We start from the raw sequence: 22,643 nt of genomic DNA on the forward strand, positions 1-22,643 counted from the left end.
GTGTTAAAGGGTCAAACAGGAGGGGCAGACTGGATGGTACACCCCATCAATCAGTCTGTCAATCATATTTATTGAGCGCTTAATGTGTGCATAGCACTGTACTACACGCTTGGGAGAGCACAATATGATAGTGTAACAGAACACATTCCCTGTCCACAATGAACGTACAGTCTAGAGCCATGTCTGAAACACCGGCTCCCTCACCCCAGGAAGACGGAGTGATAAAACTAGTGGAACAGTAGTTCGGGGTACGTCAGTAGTCTTTATTCCCACTCCCTCCCTGGAGGTCTCAGCATATACTCATAGATCCAGGTGCTGAGCGCCTGTTGCCTGCAGATCTGGGTTTTATCTCTTTTCTCACTTGCATCTTCCTATCCCCGGTAGACAGAGTCAGTCCCCACCTTCCCACTCCCTGGCAGTCCCACCGGTAGCAATCCTCTGTGGCCTGTCACTGGTTGCTGGGTTGTCGATCCAGTTCGGTAGCCAGTCAGCGGTCACCATCTTCTGAGTCTGCCGCTCTTCCTGGTGGGGCACTTCGGCACCTGCCATCTTGGGCTCGCTGCTGCCATGCGGCCAGAGTCCAGGGCAGAGGTGAGGTGGGAGGCTGGACCTCCGCTGAGCCCCAGCCAGTGCTGGAGGCTGGAGGGAGGGGTGTGGACAAAGTGCACCAAGGACTCATCAAATCCAGACTGAGAGCTGGAGAGTGAAAGGGGAAGATGGAGCCCAGGGAAGGTTGAGATCGAGCCCCCCCACACCCAAACTGTCCAACATCAGAATATAGATGGTGGAGGAGGAGTGGGTAGAGGGAAGCCAGAGCCTGGTCTGAGGACAGGCAGGGGGTGGTGGGGTGGTGGATCCTGAGGTTCTGATCTCTGAGGACTGAGGGCAGGGGGTGGAGGAGTGCCGGAGCCTGGGCTCTGATCTCTGAGGATAGGAGGAAGGGGATTTGCCCTTGGCAATGACAGCACGAGGTCCTGGGATGAAGTGTAGACTTAGAGGAAGCTTTGGCCCTCCTCCCTACCACTCCCACCTTAGGACCTTCCGAAGTTGGAATACAGGGTTCTGACGGGCACTGCAGCCACTCTGCTTAGGAAGGTGATCACTGCCGCTGTCACAGAAAGACAAGGTGTCTCCCAGATCCCAGGCAGAAACTATCTTCCAGGGTAACACCACTAATTTGAAGTAGTGTATCCTAGTGGACAAAGCATGGGACTGCAAACTAGCAGACCCATGTTTGGCTGCTTGTTTTGACTGAGAGTCTTTGGGAGAGTCACTCAAACTCTCTGGGTGTCAGTTTGTCCATTTTTGAGTGTAAGATTCCCCACTCCCCTTCCCTTTTTGACTGTGAGCCCCAGGTGGTACAGGGATGGTGGCCCAGGTGATTATCTTACATCCATCCCAGGGCTTGGTATTAAACCCCAGGCTCCACCTCCCTTCCACCCCCTGCCCTCTGTTCTTAGAGATGAGTGCTTGGCACACAGTAGGCACTACAGGAATAGAGTAACTCACATTCTCTCTTACCCACCAAGACGGTAGTAATTGGACAGGCTGGAAATGGGAAGTTGGCACGGATGCCATCCCCTGAAGCTTCATATGGGATGGGGGAGGGGGAGGGGGGCACAAGAACGGGCGATTTTCCCCACTGACCCCAAGCATGACCCCTCCACACACCCAACCCAGTCTGGAAGCCTTCCCTTTTGGGTGAATCTCATTTCTTCTCTTCTTATTGAAGCAGTTTTCCAGCCTATATGAAAGGTTCTCACGGACCTCCCATATAAATTGAATGTCCGCTGCCCCGTAAGCATGGTTAGGTCAGGGCTAAACAGGTCTATTGTTCTTAACTACTGCTGCTGCAGAATTGGATCTTTGTGTGGAATGATGTGGAAGAGATAAAAATAGTGTTCCAGCCTCTAGGGCTGTGCCGAGATAGTATTTACCAACTCTGTTGCATTGTACTCTCCCAAGTGCTCAGTACAGTGCTCTGCAAACAGAAAATGTTCTATAAATACCACTGATTGGCTGAGAGGAGGGGTGGAGAATGGTCATCGTAGTGATGGTGAGGCAGTCACTGTGTTAAGATGTCTGGACTCTTCAGAGCAACTTTCAGAGGGGGGCATGTCCACTTTGGTGGTCCCAGAAACAGCTGGGGGTGGGGGGGAGCATGGAGACATAAAGACTGTGGTTACCATTTAAATGACAGACCACCCCTTGATCACACTGGCACTAGGGTTAATGGAGTTTCTGCCACAAGGAGAGCACTAGACTAGACATATGGAGAGCAGCCAGTAGAATTCTAAGAGATGTCCCTCTCTTCAAAGTGCTTACCTTCTAATGATAAAGACAAGTGAAAGTTATATTGTGGTATTTGTTACTCTGTTCCAAGTACTGTACTAAGCACCAGGATAGATATAAGATAGTGGGGTCACACACAGTCCCTGTCCCACACTGGGTTCACAGTGGGTAAGGCACGGGCCTGGGAGTCAGACGGTCATAAATTCTAATCCCGGCTCCACCACTTGTCTGCTGTGTGTGTCTCAGTTCACTTCACTTTTCTGTGTCTCAGTTACCTCATCTGTAAAATGGGGATTGAGACTGTAAGTCCCATATGGGACAGGGACTATGTCCAACCAGATTTGCTTGTACCCTCCCCAGTACTTAGTACAGAACCTGGCACATAGTAAGTCCTTAACAAATACCACGGTTATTATTATTACTACAGTCTAAGTAATAGGGAGAAGAATCAATGAATCCCCATTTTACAGATGAGGAAACTGAAACCCAGAGAAGTTAAATGATTTGCCCAGGTTCACACAGCTGGTAAGTAGCAGAACCGACATTAGAACACAAGACCTCCAACTCCTACACCTGTGTTTTTCCCACTAGGCCATGCTGCTTCTCATAAACTTGAGAGCAAATATAAATAGTCAACATTATTGAAGGAGACGGTGACATTTTAGGAGGGAATTTTTTTTCCCCGGTTTCTTGCAAGACATTAGGGACCTTAGGAGAGTTTCTCCACTGTGCTTGGCTGAATACCACCCTAATCTGGACCCCTTCAAATCTGGGAGACAACTGCATCAGTTAGACCCCCATAAGAACCTAGCACAGTCCAATGCCCTCAGGCAAATGATCAGTGATATTTATTGAGCACTTACTCTGTACAGAGCTCTGTACTAAGTGCTTGGGAAAGTACAGTACAGCAGAATGGATAAACACAATCCATAATAATAATAATGTTGGTATTTGTTAAGCGCTTACTATGTGCTGAGCACTGTTCTAAGCGCTGGGGTAGACACAGGGCATTCAGGTTGTCCCACGTGGGGCTCACAGTCTTAATCCCCATTTTGCAGATGAGGTAACTGAGGCACCGAGAAGTTAAGTGACTTGCCCAAAGTCACACAGCTGACAAGTGGCCGAGCCGGGATTCGAACCCATGACCTCTGACTCCAAAGTCCGTGCTCTTTCCACTGAGCCACGCTGAATCCATGACCACAAGGAGCTGTGTCCAAGCTGATTAGCTTGTATCAACCACAGTGCTTAGTACAGGGCCTGGCACACAGTAAGTGCTTAACAAATATCATAAAAATAAAGGTGCTTACAGTCTACAGGAGGAGACAAACATTACAATAGATTATGACTGTGTCCAATCTACTTATATTGTATCTACCCTGGCGCTTAGTACAGTGTTTGGCACAGAGTAAGTACTTAAAAATACCACTATCATTATTATTATCATCGTTATTGATAGGGAAATCCATTTCAAATCCAAATCCATTTGCTTGAGTTATAAGCAAAGTAAAACCACCCTTAGCTTGCTGGGAGGGGGCAGGGAAGTGAGGGAGGAAGGAGGGAGCTGTCCAGAGTCGTTGACTGCTGAGAATGATTTATATCAATGAATACTATTGACGGAGTGCTTACTCTGTGCAGAACACTGTGCTAAGCGCTTAGGAGTGCACCATTGGAGTGGGTAGACATAATCCCTGCCCTCAAAGAGCTTGTAGTTTTAATGGCCTCCTATCGAGAGTGACCGATGAGCTTCATTGTGACAACTTCAAGATCGAGAACCTGTGAGTTGATTCTAGTACCAGTGGTTTGCACAATTCACACTCTCTGATCTCTCCCTGTCGTGTCCCGCCCCCCACCCCCACCTCCCGGGCACTAAGTGCCACGATTAAGAAGAAGGGTGAAGGTGCAGCATCCTACAAAAAGCCACACGCAGGGGTTTTATGTACAGGACTTACCAGTGATCCAGGTGACCCAGCCCAGTCACCACTGGGCTGTGGCACCAGGACCCAGCAGGAGGTTGCCTTGGCATGCACTGCAATTCTCGACACCCCAAGAGCCTTCAGTCAATCAGTTAATCAGTGGACTTAATTGATCACTTTCTGTGTGGAGAGCAGTGTATTAAGCGATTGGGGCAGTATGGTACAAATAGAATAGGTAGACACATTCCCTGACCACCAGGAGCTCTCCAAGTGATTTTCAACATTCCATGCTATACTGACTACCCCAACAGCCCTTTCAAATACTAATGCATCCTTTATACCCACCTTCAATCCTGGTGTATATATGTATAATATTAATTGCCCATTCAATTATTTCTTCTGATTATTAAAGATGTAAATATGTATATGTTTGTCTCCCTACTTTGAGTTAAAGTTCTTTGTGGCCAGGGAGAATGTCACTTTGTATTGTCCTCGCCTAAGGGTCTAGTACAGTGCACTGCACTCAGCAAGTGCTTAATAAATGTGATTACTACTTTATTACTGTTACTACTAGTACTACTACTATCACTACAACTACGAGCCCGTTGTTGGGCAGGGATTGTCTCTATCTGTTGTCAAATTGCACATTCCAAGCGTTTAGTCCAGTGTTCTGCACACAGTGAGGGCTCAGTAAATACGATTGATTGAATGAATGAATGAATGAATGAATGAATATTACTATTGCTGCTGCGGCTACTTCTCCTCCTACTACTATTACTACTACTCCAACTAATTACTACTACTGCGGTTGCTGTGTCTTCTGGCTGCTTTGTTCTACTTGCCTGGCTTTCCTCTCGGCTACAGAAGAGTAAACATCCCAAAACCTACCCCCTGCATCCTCACCCAGAAGGGACAAGCTTCTAAGGTCTCTAGAGACATCCCTATCTCTTTTCCCATCTCAGACCCTTCCACATTTTTCCCATTCTTGGTAAACAGGTGGTGCCCATCCAGCAATCCATCTTCCAAAAGCATTTAATGAGCATCTACTCTGTGCAGAGCACTGTCCTAAGTGCTTCGGAGAATAGTCTGCCGACAAATCATACGATCCCAGCCTGTGAGGATTTTACAATCTAAAGGGGGAGACAGACACTAAAATCAATTACAAGGAATGGGAGCAGGAGGAAGTACAAGGAGAGAGCAGGTAATTGTATGACTAAGTCAATATCAATCAATCAAACAGTGGGATTTATTGAACACACTATGTGCAGAGCACTGTACTAAGCACTTAGGAGAGTACAATGCAAGAGTTATCAGACATGATCCCTGCCCACATGAGTTGACAGTTAAGTGGGATGAACTAACTGAATGAATAATTGAATATGCATAGGCATATGCATATACAAGTATAAATAGCACTTATACTTATGAATAATATATAATTGACATGTATCTATATATAACTATACAAAGATAGCTGTAGATTTAGATGATATATATATATGTGTGTGTATATATATATATGTGTGTGTGTGTGTGTGTGTGTATATGTACATTCATGCTACACACACACACAGATTCCACATGTCATGGTCCATTCCATCTTTCCCTTCTCCATTCTCCCTCCCCACCCCTCCCCGCACCCCCATCCCACCCAATTTGCTGTTTCTCCCCCCAGAAGGCAGGGGAAGCGAGAGAAAACTCAGCCGGAACGATGGGAGAGCAGCCTGTCGACAGACCCATCGCCCTTCTGGCTCTCCCTACCTGTGACTCGTGGGTGTCCAATGCAGAGGCGGCAGTCGAGGGGTCCGTCCTCCTGTTGGGAGACAAAAGAAGATCAGCCCCCTCCCCGCACCCTTCCCTCACCCCTCGGATTTGGGGGTGGGGGGACGGGACGAGGAGGGGAGGGGGAGGTGTTGAGAGCTTAGGGCCTCTTGGATGCTGATGCCCCTCCCTCCTTGCTCCTCCCCCCTCCCCCCTCGCTCCTCCCCTCTCCCCTCCCTCTTCCCTCTTCCCTCCTCTTCCTCCTCCTCCTCCCTTCCTCCTCCTCCTCCTCCTCCTCCTCCATTCCTCCTCCTCTTCCTCCCTCCCTCCTCCTCCTCCCTCCCTCCTCCTCCTCCTCCCCGCCGGCGACCGGATCGCCTCGCCTATCTCCCGCCCGGAGAGGAGCCGCCCGAGGACGCGGTGTGTGTGTGTATTGTGTGTGTGTGTGTTGTGCATGTGTGTGTGTGTGTATGTGTGTCTGCGATGTCGAGGGAGCTTGGGGGATGGACGGGTCTGCGAGAAGTGAGTTGGTCTCCGAGACGCCGGGCTTGCCGTGGGCGCTGAATCCCCGCCGCCCCGTCCCAGCCGGACCCCAATATTAGAAAGGGAGCGAGGAGGATTGGGGGCGGTGGGGGGTGGGCAAGGAGGGCAGGGGGCAGGGTCCCGGCCGGACAGACGGACGGACCGAGGGACGGGCAGGAAAGGCAACGGGGGAGACCCCGGGGGCGAAGGAACCACCAACTGGACGCCAAGTTGCTCGCCCTCCTCCGTCCACGCTCAGGAATGAAACCTTTGGAGCTCGGTCTGCTCCTGCTTGGCGCCTTCCTGCTCAGCCCAGGTAGGGTCTGGGCACACGCTTCGGGGGGCGGGGTGGGGGGCACAGGGGACGGGACTCTCGACCCAGGAGTGGGCTGGGGGGACGGACGCCTGGACCCAGGTCTGCAGCTCTGGAGCTGGGGGTGGGATGAGGGTCTGGACCCCTGGACCTGGAGGAGGGTTGGGGGGTCTGCACCCCTGGAACTGGGGGGGGGCGCTGGGGGTCTGGACGCCTGGAGCCGGGTTGGGATGGGGGTCTGGACTCTTGGAGCTGGGGGTGGGCTGAGGGTCTGCATCCCTGGAGCTGGGAGTGGGTTGGGGGTCTGCTCCCCTGGAGCTGAGGATGGGCTGGGGGTCTGGACGCCTGGAGCCGGGTTGGGATGGGGGTCTGGACGCCTGGAGCTGGGAGTGGGCTGGGGTCTGCATCCCTGGAGCTGGGAGTGGGCTGGGGGTCTGCACTCCTGGAGCTGGGGGTGGTCTGGGGGTCTGGACGCCTGGAACTGGGGGTGGGCTAGGGATCTGGACACCTGGAGCCGGGTTGGGGTGGGGTCTGCACCCTTGAAGCTGGGGGTGGACTGGGGGTCTGAACCTCTGGTTGGGCTGGGGGTCTAGATGCCTGGAGCCGGAGTGGTCGGGGGTCTGGACCCTGGAAGCCGGGGTGGGCTGGGGGTCCGGACGCCTGAAGCTGGGGTGGCTGGGACTCCGGACGCCTGGAGCCGGAGGTGGATTGGGGGAACAGACGCCTGAAGCCAGGGTAGCAGGGCCTTGACGACTCGAGCCGGGATGGGCAAGGGGTGCGAACGACTTCAGCCGGAGGAGGGCAGGGGTTCCGGACCCTGAAGCCAGGGATGTGCTGGGATTCCGGACCCCCGAAGCCAGGGATATTCTGGGATTCCGGACCCCTGAAGCCAGGGATGTACTGGGATTCCGGACCCCTGAAACCAGGGATGTGCTAAGATTCCGGACCCCTGAAGCCAGGAATGTGCTGGGATTCTGGACCCCTGAAGCCAGGGATGTGCTGGGATTCTGGACCCCTGAAGCCAGGGATGTGCTGGGATTCTGGACCCCTGAAGCCAGGGATGTGCTGGGATTCCGGACCCTTGAAGCCAGAGATGTGTTGGGATTCCGGACCCCTAAAGTCAGGGATGTTCTGGGATTCCGGACTCCTGAAGCCAGAGATGTGCTGGGATTCCGGACCCCTGAAGCCAGGGATGTGCTGGGATTCCGAACGCCTAAAGCCGGGGATGTTCTGGGATTCCAGACCCCTGAAACCAGGGATGTGCTGGGATTCCGTACGCCTGGAGTCGAGATGGGCTGGAAGACCCAGGCGCCCCTTCGCCCGGAGAAGCCAGCTCCCCTTGTCTGGACAGACGCTACCGTCCCTTTCCCCGAGGAAGTGTAGGAAGGCGGATAGACCCCCCTCCCCAACCTCTCGCCCGGCCCCAGCTCTCTGCAAAAAGCCCGCCAGGGTCGGGAGCGTGTTAGCTTTGTGCCGGGGCTGTAAGTGGATGCCTCGCGTTTCGGAACTTCTCCGCCCGTCTTCCCTCGGCGGGCTGCCGGGTCTGGACGGAGCGTTTTGCGTGTCTCGGTTCGCGGCTGAAAGAAAGAGTGGGGGAGAGCGTGTGTGAACAAGTCTGTGATCGTGGGGTTCTGTGGGTGCGTGCGTTTGAGCGGTCGCCAAAGGGGCTCTGAGATTGCCCCCCGTTCCCATTGTCCCTCCTTGGGGGGCGAGAGGGAGATTAAAAAGAGTTTCACTGAGTGGCTGCGATTCTCCACCGAAGGCTCTGCCGTGAGGATCCCGTCTGAGAAGCATAGAGAAGCAGCCTGGCTCAGTGGAAAGACCCCGGGCTTGGGAGTCACCGGTCGTGGGTTCTAATCCCGTCTACGCTTTTTAACAGCTGTGTGACTTTGGGCAAGTCACTTCAATTCCCCGGGCCTCAGTTATCTCGTCTGTAAAATGGGGGTCAAGACTGTGAGCCCTACGTGGGACAACCTGTTTACCTTGGATCTACCCCAGCGCTTAGAACAGTGCTTGACACGTAGTAATAGGTTCACAAATACCATCATCATCATTATTATTATTATCTGGACAAGGCATCGGGGCCGGTCCTGCCTGGGCAAGGGCCGCTGGCTGACCCAGGAAGGGGGGCTAGAGGGTCTCGGGGGGGGCTCTCCCGGAAAGCTCGGTCAGCCCCGGATCCTCGGGCGGCATCCCCTTCTTCGACCCCGGCCCTTCCCACCCCCCGGCTGATCCTCGGGAGGACCAGGGTTGGGGTTGGGGACGGTGGCAGAGAATCCTGACCGAGGGGAGTTTGAGGAGGGGGGAACCTCCCATAATCCAGGTGCCCACCGTCCTCCGGGTCCCGGCGAGGTAGGGTAGGACTGGCACACAAACCCCCCACCCCCACCCCCGAGGGGCGACCACCCACTGGACCGCATCCATCTGTTGATTAAAGAAGGACGGAAAAGTTGAGAAGCAGCGTGGTTTAGTGGAAAGAGCCCGGTTTTAGGAGTCAGAGGACGTGGGTTCTAATCCCGGCTCCTCCACTTGTCTGCTGTGTGGCCTTGGGCAAGTCACTTCACTTCTCTGGGCCTCAGTTCCCTCATTTGTAAAATGGGGATTAAGACAATGAGCCCCACCTTGAATTTACCCCAGCGCTTAAAACAGGGCTTAGCACATAATCAGGGCTTAACAAATATCATTATTATTATTAAAGTTTTCTTGGAGACGGCGGGTGAAGGGCAAAAGGCGGGTCTGATGTCCGACCCGCGGAGGGGAGAGAAGAAGACACCAGCCCCCGGCCCATGCCGGTCCTTCCCGCGCCTGGCCCTGCGTGGCTGGGAGAGTTGGGGGTCCACTTTCCCCTTCCCACCCCTCAACCCTCCCCCGACACCCCCCCCCCCGGGGAATCCCTGCGGACACGCACGTCTAGCTTTTCGGCCTGCCCGGGCAGCAACGGGAAGATAAATCCCCACCCCCCTCGAAGGTTGCAGGCGGCGGGAATACGAACTCTGTAGCTCCTTGGCGCAGAGGGAGAGTCAGGAGGAGGTGCCATATTCTGGGGGATTTCCCGTTGCCCGGAGCCTCTGGCCGGAGTCCACGGTGGCTAGTGGCCTGAAAGCAGGTCAAAGCTCAAGGAGTGGGGACGCCACCCGCCCCGGGAATTTTGGACTAGGGCTTCGGAAGGGGTGGGACGTCCGTCCTTGGGCAACTGTCCGGCCGAGGTGGGTGATAACGATGGTTTTTATTAAGCTCTTACTATGTGCTAAGCACCATTGTAAGCACTAGGGTAGATAATAATAATAATGGCATATGTTAAGCGTTTACTAACTTGCGGAGCACTGTTCTAAGCCCTTAGGTAGATGCAAGGTAATCAGGTTATCCCACATGAGGCTCTCAGTCTTCATCCTCGTTTTACAGATGAGGTAACTGAGGCCCGGATAAGTGACGTGATATGCCTAAAATCACACAGCAGACAAGTGGCAGAGCTGGAATTAGAACCCACGACCTCTGACTCCCAAGCCCGTGCTCTTCCCACTAGTCTACGCTGCCCCAGCCTCCTTGCAGTTTAGAGGATTCACGCCGGGGCTGGCTGGGGTGAGGCGTACCTACCTGCCCATCCCCAACCATCCTTATCCTGGGCTGGACCGAGGACAGAAGGGCCCAGCTCGCCCTTCCTGTCCAGCCCGCCCTGCTGGCCAGCTGCCCTGCCCAGGAAGTGCACTGACCAGCAGGCGCCCTGTGACCTGGTCCCTCTCTGGTGGATTAACCCGGGGCCCAGGGGGTCATTAGCTTGGTAGTCAGGAGTTCACTTCAGTACGTTTCTTTGATGGTCCCCTGAGGGTTTGGCTTCATCTGGTGTTGCAGGCATGGCCCAGCACATGTACTGAACAGGCGTACCGATCACACGCACTGGACACATGTCCAGACAGACCATTCATTCATTCAATCGTATTTATTAAGCACTTACTGTGTTCAGAGCACTGCACTATGCATTTGGGAAAGTAAGATGGCAACAATAAACGTGGGACAGTACTATGGCAACAGTGACATTTCCTATCCCCAGTGATCCATTCACACCCAGTGAGAACCTCCAGGGTTATCTGCAGGCCACTCCTACCCCATAACCTCTCCCCTGAGTCTTCCCAGTGAACTGGAGGTGGAGAAGCCCTCCCTTCTGCGCCCCCGCCCACTTAGCATCTCTGTTTACAGCAGGGTCTCTGAAGCCAGACTCCCCCCGTCCTCCCAAAAACCTTCCCTGCCTTTCCTCGGTATCTGTACCCCAGCCCTCAATGGAACTGTATTTTGATTCCCCCAACCAGCTTCCTGTCGGGTCAATCCCCTAGATTGGGGAGGGTGGCCAGCCACCCAGGGCACCTGTGGCTGCTTCCAGAGGGGCTGCCCGACCCTTCCATGTGATCTTTTCTGCTCAATGACCCCACTTCAGACTCCAGGAGGATGAGGAGGAGACAAGATTCCACTTCTGCCTCCTGAGGAAAGAATCAGAGAAATGGTTGTCACCATGCCAGCACACCAGCCAGGCCCTGCCAGCTTCCTGGGACCTTCCTGGGCCTAGAGTGGCGGGCATCCCCCGGCACTGAGGGAGGAAAAGGTGGGAGAAAAGGGGTCCTTGATTTTTCTATGCCCTTCAGCAATGAGGAGCAAAATACTGAGTTCTGGAGGCCTGGCATAGCAGAAATGCCAGCCGGCCTGTCTTGCTTATAGCCAAGGCCCCTGGTCGTTTCCCCGTGGGTGGTGGGAGGATTCTTCATTCCTCACAAATCTAAGGATGCTGTCTCCCCCATCAGTGTGCAGGGTGGGGAGGGCGAAGCCCAAAGGCATCCCAACTCCCCACTCTGTTCCGGGGAGGCCCTGCCGGCACCCCCAGGAATGGAAAGTTTCCAGCACTCTGCCAGGCCTGGCTCCAAACAGCAGCTCTGCCCCCGGTGAGCACAGGCCTGGAGGTGGGTGAGTTGGCAGGGGCAGGGGTAGGACCAGGGATTAGCCCTGAGGATGCAATTTATTCCTTTTTGTTCCCCACGGTGGGGGTGACAGGCGACGTTCCACGCAGGCCAAAAAAAGCCCAGGAATAATCCAGAGAGAATTCAAAGGATTTCAGAAACATAATCACAATAATAACAATAATAATAATAAATACTAATCGTGTTCTGGGTACCTTGGCTCCCCTTCTGAGAAGGTAAAAAGATAAATTACTTGGAAGCCCAAGACAAGGGGGAAAATGTAAGGAGGGGAGATGCTGACTGTCACTTGGGACTGGTTCTAAAGGATGGGGGTGGGGTTGTCCTCAACTGCATCCATCCTTTAACTCTGTAACCACTCACCACCTCCGTAAAACCTCAGTGGCTTTTTAACTCCTTCTAGACTTGGAAAGGATTGTGCTTTTTTGGACAGCTTTAGGAGAGTTTATGCGTGAGAGAATGGGAATTTATAATTTTGAGAGTTTCTTTCCGGAGTCCAAAGACTAGGCATTTCCGACTCCACCTGGGACTCTAGAAACAAAAGCCTGGAGAGTCTTAAGCCTGCCCCCTCCAACTTCTCTTCGCCAGCATGGCCAGTGACGTTGGCTAGAGCTCAGGAAGGTTCATCACTCCAACAACTTCTAGCCCCACGAGCTCCTCCCACTCCATACAAGCTCCCCGTTACTATGGACTTTCTTTTCAGCTTCAATGCCACAAGGAGGTGGCATCCATGGGAACATTCGGGGCTGCAGGGAGGGCCCCATATGTCCTGGAAAAAGGCATTCCTTTCTCTGCTACCACCACCACCACCACCACCACCAGTAATAATGTTGGTATTTGTTAAGTGCTTACTATGTGCCAAACACTGTTCTAAGCTCTGGGGGAGATACAAGGTCATCAGGTTGTCCCACATGAGGCTCACAGACTTAATCCCCCATTTAACAGATGAGGGAACTGAGACACAGGGAAGTTAAGTGACTTGCCCAAAGTCAAACAGCTGACAAGTGGTAGAGCCAGGATTAGAACGCACAGCCCCTGACTCCCAAACCCGGGCTATTGCCACTAAGCCACGCTGCTTCACCAATAATACCACCCCATCTCCATCACCACCACCATCCTGACCACCACCGTCTCCATTATCTCTACAACCATCAATATTTCCATCCCTTCCACCATCCTCACCACCACCATCAATATCTCCATCACCTCCGCCTTCTCCACCACCACCACCTCCATTATCACCACCACCACCATCACCACCACAATCTCCGTTACCACCTCCATCTTCCCCACCAACAATATCCCTATCACCTCTACCATCCTCACCACTGCCATCTCCACCACCACCACCGCTATCACCACCATCTCCTTTATCACCACCACCATCACCAACCTCACCACCTCCAACTCCATCACCATTTTCATCACCACCTCCACCTTCACTGCCATCAGTGTCTTCATCCCACCCACCACCCTCACCACCACCATCTCTACCACCCTTGCCATACAGAGCCTGCCTCTTCTCATTGCCTCTTCCCTAGTCTTTATGAGCCCCTGCCCACCCAGGTACCACTTCCAAACTGAGCTGGATCCTTTCAAACACCACAACCCCCACTGCTCTCTAGAGGTGGACACTGAGATAATGGCTTCCCTGGTTTACCAGCCTATCCTGAGTCCCCAGCCTGGGCCCCTCCCTACCCCTTCTTAGAAGCCAGCTGAGTGTCCTCCATTAACTCACCTTTTCTAACTCATTAGCAACACTAAGGAGGAACAGTTTGATTCTCTTCTTATCTCACCCCCACCCCCTTCCCATGGCATAATGTGGATTCTGTCTGTAAACTGCCAGAAGTCAGTAAATGTCAATATGGGATAAGTGTTTCCTTTATATCTCTGCAATTTAGCATAAGCTGCTTGGAAACAAATGTCTTCCATGGGCATACAGTGTTTCGGTAAGTACACAGTCAACATTACTATGAGGATTAAATAAATGTCAGCTCGGCGGGTGGGTACCTGAGGTAACAGTGGAAACAGTGGCACGGGTTCAGTGCCCAGCTTGGCCAGCACGGGCTGGGTTTGGTCCTGACTCGTTTTTTGCTTTTTTATTTTTTTTAATGGTATTTGTTAAGCACTTACTTTGTGCCAGGCACTAAACTAAGCTCTGGGATAAATACAAGTTACTCAGGTTGGATTCAGTCCCTGCCCCAAACGGGGCTCGCATTCTTAATCCCCATTTTACAGATGAGGTAAATGAGGTCCAGAGAAGTGAAGTGACTTGTCTAAAGTTGCACAGCAGACAAGAGGAGAAGCCTAGATTAGAACCCACGTCCTTCTGACTTCCAGACCCGTGCTCTTTCCACTGCTTCTCACACTGCTTCTCATTGTAGGCAAGGAATTTGTCTACCAACTCTGTTGTATTGTACTTTCCCAAGTGCTTAGAACTGTGCTCTGATTGAGAGCTCAATCAATATGATTGATTGGTGATGGCTGGCCACAGCATTCAGTGCAGGAGAAGCATCTAATTTCAGGGTTGGAACTAGTCCTGGTTGGATCCAAGGGGGAGGGGGTGAATTAGATCCCTTTAGGGAGTATGTGGGAGAATGGAGAACCCTGGCTGCTGGTGACTTTCTCCCTCATTCATTCATTCATTCAATAATATTTATTCAGAGCACTGTACTAAGCACTTGGAATGTACAATTTGGCAACAGATAAAGACAATCCCTGCCCAACAATGGGCTCACAGTCTAAACAGGGGAGAGGCAGCTCTGGAAAACTGGGACGACTCTTCCTCATCCCCATCATTCAGTTGAGGAGGCTGAGGCCCAGAGAGGGTAAGTGACTTGCTCAAGTTCACACAGCAGGATAATGGCAGAATTTGGGTCTCCTCACTCTTTATATCATGCTCTCTCCAAAGGGCCCCACCGAGACAGATGAAGTGGTTGTTTACCTGGGCAGGGCTGGTGGGTATGGGGAAGAAAGAGTCAGCTCCTCCAGTTCTGAAGCAGAGGCTGCCCCTCCAGGCATAGGGAGTGGATGAATTAACCACATGTTTACCTGGAAGGAGGGTGCATTGCCTGGGGCTGAATTCTACAGGCTGACTGTTTCACTTCCCCATTCATCAGCTTCTGGCTCCATTCTGCTCTGGGTCAGGGGTGCAGCCAGGGTGACCCTGACCCGGAGGGTGGGCAGCACTGCTCGTCCTGGTAGGTCTTGGTCCAAGAGGGCTTCAGTGGCCAGAGGAGCCCGGATTAGCCCACTCGTGGCCTTGTTCTGGCCCTCCCTCTTCAGCTCGGGCCTTTGAGAGGCCGCTAGTGTTTCCATGTTATAGGAGACCAGGTTCCAGGGTGCCAGCAGCCCCAGCTGCAGACCAGAGGCTGACTTGGCACCTCATGAGCTGTCCTTGAAGGACAGAGGGCCTGGGATGCTGGCCACCCTCCCTGCCATGGGCCATTAGCCACTGTGACTCTGAGCAGCCAAGGAAAGTCTTTGCGGCCCTCTGTGCCGAGTGGGGACACACCCAGGGTCTGGGCAAGGTGGTGAATTGGCAAGGAGCAGGGGATGACCTGAGGTGAATTCAGAAGTCTGCAGTGGGGCGGCAGGGAGGAATTTGGGGCCTGCTGGTCTGGACATACTTCCAGCGGGAGGGAAATCAGCTAGGATTGTATTCTATCATTCTCCCTCGAGCTCTTAGCACAGTGCTCTGCCCACAGGAGGCGGTCAGGAAAGACCACTGATCGATTGCACAGACAGGCAGGAAGCCAGTCTGCCAGGGAGAGGACACGTAGGCCTGGGGAGGTGAGGGGCTGAACCAACTCTTCCCTTCACTGGTTCCGAGATCTGAGGCTGAGGAAGCTGCAGAAAGGGAGGGAGAGAGATGGGGAGGGTGGCACAGAACCAGGTACCAGTGTCCTGGGAGTTGGAGGGTGAGACCCAGTGGCCTGCCGGGGTGGTTGTCCCGGACCCAGTAGGGCTGCCGGTGCAGGCCGGACAGCAGGGTTTGGGCGAAGCAGAGGTTAAGGAGTGGAGGGAGCCGGGGGGGAAAAGCCGTTTGAGGGATTTGGGAAGGAGCCGAGGCCCCGATGGCCCCTTGGCTGCAGGCAGCTGTGCTGAGGCTGCAGATTTGCATCAGAAATGCATCAGCAGCTGGTCCGGGGCCCTGGCCCTGATCTGGATCTCAGGACGGGGACTCCGGAGCCAGCGGTGAGGGAGGTGGTCCGCCAGCAGGATCTGGGCAGAGGAAAAGGGCCTGCCATCATTATTCGTAGTATTCTAGATCTACCCTGGGTCTTAGCATGGTGCTTAGTGTCTAGTAAGTGCTACATAAAGGCCATCGTCAATCAGGAGACTGACCACTGAGCAGTAAATGTCATCAGAAGGTGAGTAGAACACTAGTCGCCTCAGGGACCCCTTGGCTGTTTGTGGGGGCAGGATGAGGTCGATGACTCGGGTCGGGGGGCACTGCATATCGGGGTACCTCCTGTTCCAAAGATCCAGTTCATGGCCTGGCCCTACTGACCGGCTGTCCAAAGTTGCCGACCCCAACATAATCTTGGAACATTGGAAGTTCCACCCAGGGTCAATCCCTGCCTGTCTGTGAGCAAAGATATCAGGATAGTCACTCCATCTTCCCGGGCCACCTTGGACACCACTCGCTTACCCTGACTGGGGCCACTTGGGCACTTGTAGACCCTCAGAGGGGGCATATTGGTGACTGCAGCGGCAGCCAATCTGGTTGGCCTGATGCATCTCCTCTTCTAGACTGTAAACTCCTTCTGGTCAGGGAAATCATTCATTCAGTCGTATTTATTGAGCGCTCACTGTGTGCAGAGCACTGTACTAAGTGCTTAGAAAGTACAATTCAGCAACAAATAGAGACAATCCCTACCCAAAAATGGGCTCACAGTCTAGAGGGACTCACAGTCTCCTTTGCTTTGTACTTTCCCAAGTGCTTAGTACAGTGCTCTGCACACAGTCAGCACTCAATAAACATCACTGACAGATGGATTGATTGCTTGATGTGCTCCACTCCCTCTCACCTCCTCTGTCCCCAGGCAGAAGTGATCAGAGCAGGGAGGCTCCACAGGAGCCTGGCCTTATCTTCGTTTGACCAGCTCTAGGCTCCCTCTTCCTGTGGGGAGAATCTACAGCAGGCTGGCAAGGAGGAGATGGCAGTCTCTGACCCCCTCCCAGACTCACCACCCCTTGAACTGACCCCTGCCCCTAGAGCTGAGCCATTTTGAAAGGGTTTCAAGTGAACACGAACACCTGTGGTCTTAACTTCCAGTGATAATGATAGTAATAAGAATAAGAGGAAGAATAAACAGCCTGGCATAGGGAATAGAGCACTGGCCCGGGAGTCGGAAGGTCATGGGTTCTAATTCTGGCTCTGCCACTTGTCTGCTGTGTGACCTTGGGCAGGTCACACTTCTCTGTGACTCAGCTACCTCATCTGTAAAATGGGGATTGAGACTGTGAGCCCCGCATGGTACAGGGACTGTGACCTATCAGATTTGCTTGTATCCACCCCAGCGCTTAGTACAGTGCCTGGCACATAGTAAACATTTAACAAATACCATAATAATAATAATAATGTTGGTATTTGTTAAGCGCTTACTATGTGCTGAGCACTGTTCTAAGCGCTGGGGTAGACACAGGGGAATCAGGATGTCCCACGTGGGGCTCACAGTCTTAATCCTCATTTACAGATGAGGTAACTGAGGCACAGAGAAGTTAAGTGACTTGCCCACAGTCACACAGCTGACAAGTGGCAGAGCTGGGATTCAAACTCATGACCTCTGACTCCAAAGCCCATGCTCTTTCCACTGAGCCTAATGATTATGATTATTATTATTAATAAGAATAAATGAGGCATCTGTTCAGTACTTACTATGTGTCAAGTAGTGTGCTGAGTAATGGGGAAGGTACAGGATGATCAAGTCCGACACACAGGGCTTGCAGTCAAAGCTCCATCCACTAGAGAAGCAGTGTGGCTCAGTGGAAAGAGCCTGGGCTTGGGAGCCAGAGGTCATGGGTTCGAATCCTGACTCTGCCACTTGTCAGCTGTGTGACTGTGGGCAAGTCACTTAACTTCCCTGTGCCTCAGTTCCCTCATCTGTAAAATGGGGATTAACTGTGAGCCTCACGTGGAACAACCTGATGACCCTGTATCTCCCCCAGCGCTTAGAACAGTGCTCTGCACATAGTAAGCGCTTAACAAATACCAACATTATTATTATTAACATAGCGGAAAGATTTCCTCCAACCCTGTTGCCCTTTGCCCTTGGACATTATTTAAAGTGTTACCTCCTGATGGAAAGGGGTCATGTGCTTTGCTCCTGAAATTTACTCCAGAACGCTTTAGAACAGGGCCTAGCACTCTATGTGAGCTCAGTCTATTCCAACCCTCAGCATGGCGTGTGTTTTGCTCCTGAAATTCACTCCAGAATGCTTAGTACAGAGCCTAGCACTCTATACGAGCTCAGTAAATTCTAACCCCCAGCAAGTAACAGGCTACAAAGCTCCTATCCTCTAAGAGTGGACTCTTTATGGACAGCTAAAACACTAGTTTAGAGTCTAGGGGGGAGGGTAAGAAAGAGCAAGGAGAGCAGGGCGTATTGGGAGCGGGAGGCGGGGAGGGGAGTGGGGCTTGGCTGCCCTCTCAGTCCAGTCCCACCAGAAGCCCTCCGAGTATTATAAATGTTAAAACAGGAGAGTTAGCGGGGACCAGCTGTCAGTTCTCCAGCGCGCCTGATGGGGGCAGCAGCAGCGCTTGCAAATGGAGGGCTTGGGGTGAGAGGAAGGAGGGAGACAAGGAGAAAAAGAAAGAATCTGAGGCTCCCAGCTCCTGGATTCAAACTGGGCTCCTTTGATCCAAAGACCTACTCAAGCTCTGGTTCGAATCCTCAAAGCTCCTCTGGCTCCATGAAGAAACTCTCAGCTCTGATGAGGGTGATCATTTGTCCAATTCCCTATTGGACCATCTGGATTTTAGATGCTGTCCCTGACCGTTACAGTGTGCTTGTGTTGAGGGGTGTGTGTGTGCGAGTGTAAGTTGAGGGTGCGTGTGTCTGCTGAAGTGCTGAGAAGTGTGTACATGTTCATTCATTCATTCGATCATATTTATTGAGCGCTTACCATGTGCGGAGCACGGTACTAAGCTCTTGGAATGTACAGTTCGGCAACAGATAAAGACAATCCCTGCCCAATAACGGGCTCACAGTCTAAACGATGTGTTGCGGGGTTTATATATGTGTGTGTATGTGCTGAGAGGCTTGTGTGTGTTGAGGGATTTAAATGTGTTGAGAGGTTGTTTGTGTGCTCAGCATTGTGTATGTGCTGAGGGATGTGGATTTGTGTGTGTGTGTGTGTGTGTGCTGTAATGGTGGAAGTTGTCAAAAAGATATCTGGTATCCTTGAGTACCATCAGTGCCCACCTGGCAGTGACCGGATCAGGTGGCAGCTGCCAACAGTTTTGATGTCCAGCTGCTGCCACCTAGGAGGTGGTGAGGAAGTGGGGGTGTCCTTCCCTTACCAAGTGAGAGGTTGAGGGAGGACAGGTCAGAGGAACCCCAGGTCTGCTGAGGACTGCCTGCCTCTTGGGCTTAAAAAAAAAGGAGCTGTAAAGATAATGAGTGTCCCCCACCTCCACCCACCTTCCATCATAAACGGTGAGGAGTTTGGTCTCCAGTCACAAAGATTTTGGTGCAAGAACCTGCATGGAGGAGTTGATTCTAATGCCAGTGGCCAGTATGGCATCCCTCATGCTCTCTGGTTCCTGTTTGTACAGTTCCCTTCAAGGCACTGAGAGCAACGAGCAAGGAGGTGGACAGGGGAGTAGCACATGGCCATTTGCCTGCCAAAATTTGATGACCAAAACCTTCTTAGGCCTAAAGCAATCACAGCCCAGTGTTGACTCTAGGCTGTATCATCGTGACCCAGTAGGTGGTGGGCAGGGTAGCTGCTTTGGTCTTTCTCACCCATGTTTTCCAGGTTCCCTCTGGACTGGTCCACATCACAGAAAGCCCTAGCGTTCTTGGGCTAAAAACCTCCCTTTTCCCTGGTGTCATGGCAAACTCTACCCTTACAGAATTCTGTCTGTCACTCCCCGTTCCTCTATGTGGTTTGGCTCAGAACTGGGGGCTGGTGGTTTGCTGTGAACAGAGAACATACTCTCCAGCTGATTCCAACGCTCTGCTGGGCAGGGCTTTGTGGCTCGATTGCTCCCTCAGCAACTCCGAATGAATTGGCTGGTCCAGAGGGGCGAGAGGAAGCAAATACACTTCCCCCTTCCCATCGCCACTTGAGACAAGCCACCATATCCCCGACATCGGTTTCTTTAATAATCAAGGCGCCAAAGTGCTTCTGTGGCTCTCTCGCATGCTGAAAAAGCAAAGCAAACAGATGCTAAAATTAGTCTTCCTCATTTCCGGCCCCTCGCTCTTTCCCAGGCAGGCCGGGACCCTCCGAGTGTTAACGGGTGGAATGGGAAGGGAGCATGGCACAGAGCGAGTGTCCCATTGACTTGAAGATGTTCGCAGGGTCTCAGGCACTTGGGGCCTAAGCCCCATCGTCACTGCAGAGAGCTCAAGAACCAGCTTAGCCTGGTCTTTGTTCTTTATACTTTCCAGCACACCCAGAAGGGACTTCTCAGCTTTGACTTTTGCACAGATACCTCTTCAGATACGAGTTAGGTGGAATTTCCAAGCCTCATTCACCTGAGCAAGGTAGCCTTCTTCCTTCACTTGAGGAAAGCAGTCTGACCTAATGGATAGAGGCCGGGCCTGGGAATCAGAATCTAATCCAAGCTCTGCCACTTGTCAGCTATGTGACTTGAGCAAGTCACTTACCTTCTCTAGACCTCATTAACCACATCTGTAAAATGGGAATTTAGACTCTGAGCCCTATGTGGGACATGGACTGTTTCCAAACAGTTTAGCTTTATCTATCCCAATGTTTAGTAGAGTGCCTGGCACATTAAAAAAAAATCCATGTCTCTGGAAAATCCCATTCATCCAGACAACAGCTCGGTCCCAACCCAGTCTGGATCAAGGGGATTGCCTATGAAGAAGAGTCTTTACTTCCAAAGGGCTTCACATACCTTCTCTCATTAATGCTATTTCCTGTTCCTCGATCTTGACTCTTCCACCAAAGACACCTTGCTCATGTTCCTGTTTGGAACTTTCTTCACCTTCACATCCAGCAGACTACCACTGTCCCCACTTTCAAAGTCCTTCTGAAAGCCTATCTCTTCCAGGAGGCCTTCCCTGATTCATCATTCATCTCCCTGACCCTATTACCCCTCACCTGACTGTCATTTCCACATTACCTAACCAACTGGCACCCCTGCATCCATCCCCACCCACACTGCATCTATATACGGATCTTTATACACTGTTTCACCCTACCTCTATTTCATGTTAGCATCTGTCTCTCCCACCTGATTATAAACTCCTTGAAGACAAATGTTATAGCCATTAAGTCTCTTGTATTCACCCAAGTGCTTAGTCAATCAGTCAGTCAATCATATTTATTGAGCACTTACTGTTTGCAGAGCACTGTACTAAGCACTTGGGAGAGTTCAATACAACATTGAACAGAAGCATTCCCTGCCTGCACCAAGTAAGTACTCAGTGAATATTACAGATTAATCAGTTGTTTTTTTAAGGGTATTTGTTAAGTGCTTATTTTGTGTCAAATACTGTTTTAACTGCCTGGGTAGATAAAAGGAAATTAGGTTGAACACAGTCCCTGTCCTACATAGGGCTCACAGTCTAAGTAGGAGGGAGAACAGAAATGAGGCACAGAGAAGCAAAGTGATTTGCCCAAGGTTACACCCACCTCTGTCCCTTTCCAGGACACTGGAAGAACCAATCAATCAAAGCAGCATTGTCTTGTGGATAGACCAAGGGCTTGGGAGTCAGAAGGACCTGGGTTCTAATTCTGGCTCTGCCACTTGCCTGTGGTGTGACCTTGAACAAGTCACTTCACTTTTCTGGGCCTCAGTTACCTCACTTATAAAATGGGGATAGAGACTGAGAGCACCATGTGGGACAGGGACTGTACCCAACCTGATTTGCTTATATACACCCCAGTGCTTAAAACAGTGCCTGGCACCTAGTAAGAACTTAAATGCCACAATATCCTGGAGAACCAGCAGGGAGATGGTTAAATCAGACCATCCCATCTGGAAGTTGTCAAAGCTAGAGTCACAACTTTCTCCCGAAAATCCCTACTCTCCCTACGTGAGGGGCCGAAGACCGATAAGCGGAAAGCCCTTTAGGGTTCTTGGCATTCACTGAGGGAAGAGGTGGATTTGGTATCCCAATGAGCATTTGAGAATCCCTCCAGCTCTGCAAAGAGGAAATGCAGTGGGAGGGCTGTAGGTCAGATCTGAAATGTTGGAATTGACCCTTCCTCCACAAAGCTCTTTAAGAATAACACATCAGATTGGTTGGTCATGTAAGAAGTTAATCTGGCAGAGGCATGGCTGAGGTGACCTGAGCAGAGATGGATCTGGGGGTCAAGCCCCCTCCCCTTCCCAAGAGTCAGGGCCTCTTTTGCGTCCACCATCATATACACAGCCTGAAAACACAGGGAAAACCGGTCCTGCAGGAAGCCAGGCCCATCCTACAGCTTTCCTGTTGGTTTCTTCAAGTGGGTGAATTTGTATATATTTGCATTTGGTTCTATCTGATAATATGCATGGAATTCCAAGTGAAGCAGGCATGAGCAGATTTGAATGTTAATGAGGTGTGTAAAGGCTGTCCAGGTCCTGCAAGTCTCTGGGATCATCTCTGGAGGCGGGGGGAGGCCACTGAAGGAAATAGAAGCCCCCCAGGTGGGAGTTGGGGGAGATCGAGGGTGCAGCTGGCTCTGGGCCTGAGA

The 22,643-nt window shown here is 52.0% G+C and overlaps 1 protein-coding gene and 1 long non-coding RNA gene across 3 annotated transcripts in view; one reads left to right on the forward strand and one right to left on the reverse strand.

The window, feature by feature from the left end:
* Nucleotides 1–242: 242 nt before the first annotated feature.
* Nucleotides 243–6,134, reverse strand: LOC114815125. Its single transcript, XR_003762901.1, has 2 exons — nucleotides 5,967–6,134; nucleotides 243–696 (listed from the first exon to the last, which is right to left on the reverse strand). It is a non-coding gene; the product is annotated as an uncharacterized LOC114815125 (long non-coding RNA).
* Nucleotides 6,135–6,292: 158 nt separating this feature from the next.
* The window catches only part of KIRREL3 (kirre like nephrin family adhesion molecule 3), a 398,688-nt gene continuing 382,337 nt past the window's right edge, over nucleotides 6,293–22,643 (forward strand). For both annotated transcript variants that reach the window (XM_029076279.2, XM_029076280.2), the window contains exon 1: nucleotides 6,293–6,804. In XM_029076279.2, the coding sequence (XP_028932112.1) occupies nucleotides 6,750–6,804 (55 nt within the window). In that variant the 5' untranslated portion in view covers nucleotides 6,293–6,749. The remainder of the gene's footprint in view (nucleotides 6,805–22,643) is intronic.

This window comes from Ornithorhynchus anatinus, chromosome 11 (genome assembly GCF_004115215.2).
Source record: "Ornithorhynchus anatinus isolate Pmale09 chromosome 11, mOrnAna1.pri.v4, whole genome shotgun sequence".
Classification (NCBI taxonomy): Eukaryota; Metazoa; Chordata; class Mammalia; order Monotremata; family Ornithorhynchidae; genus Ornithorhynchus; species Ornithorhynchus anatinus.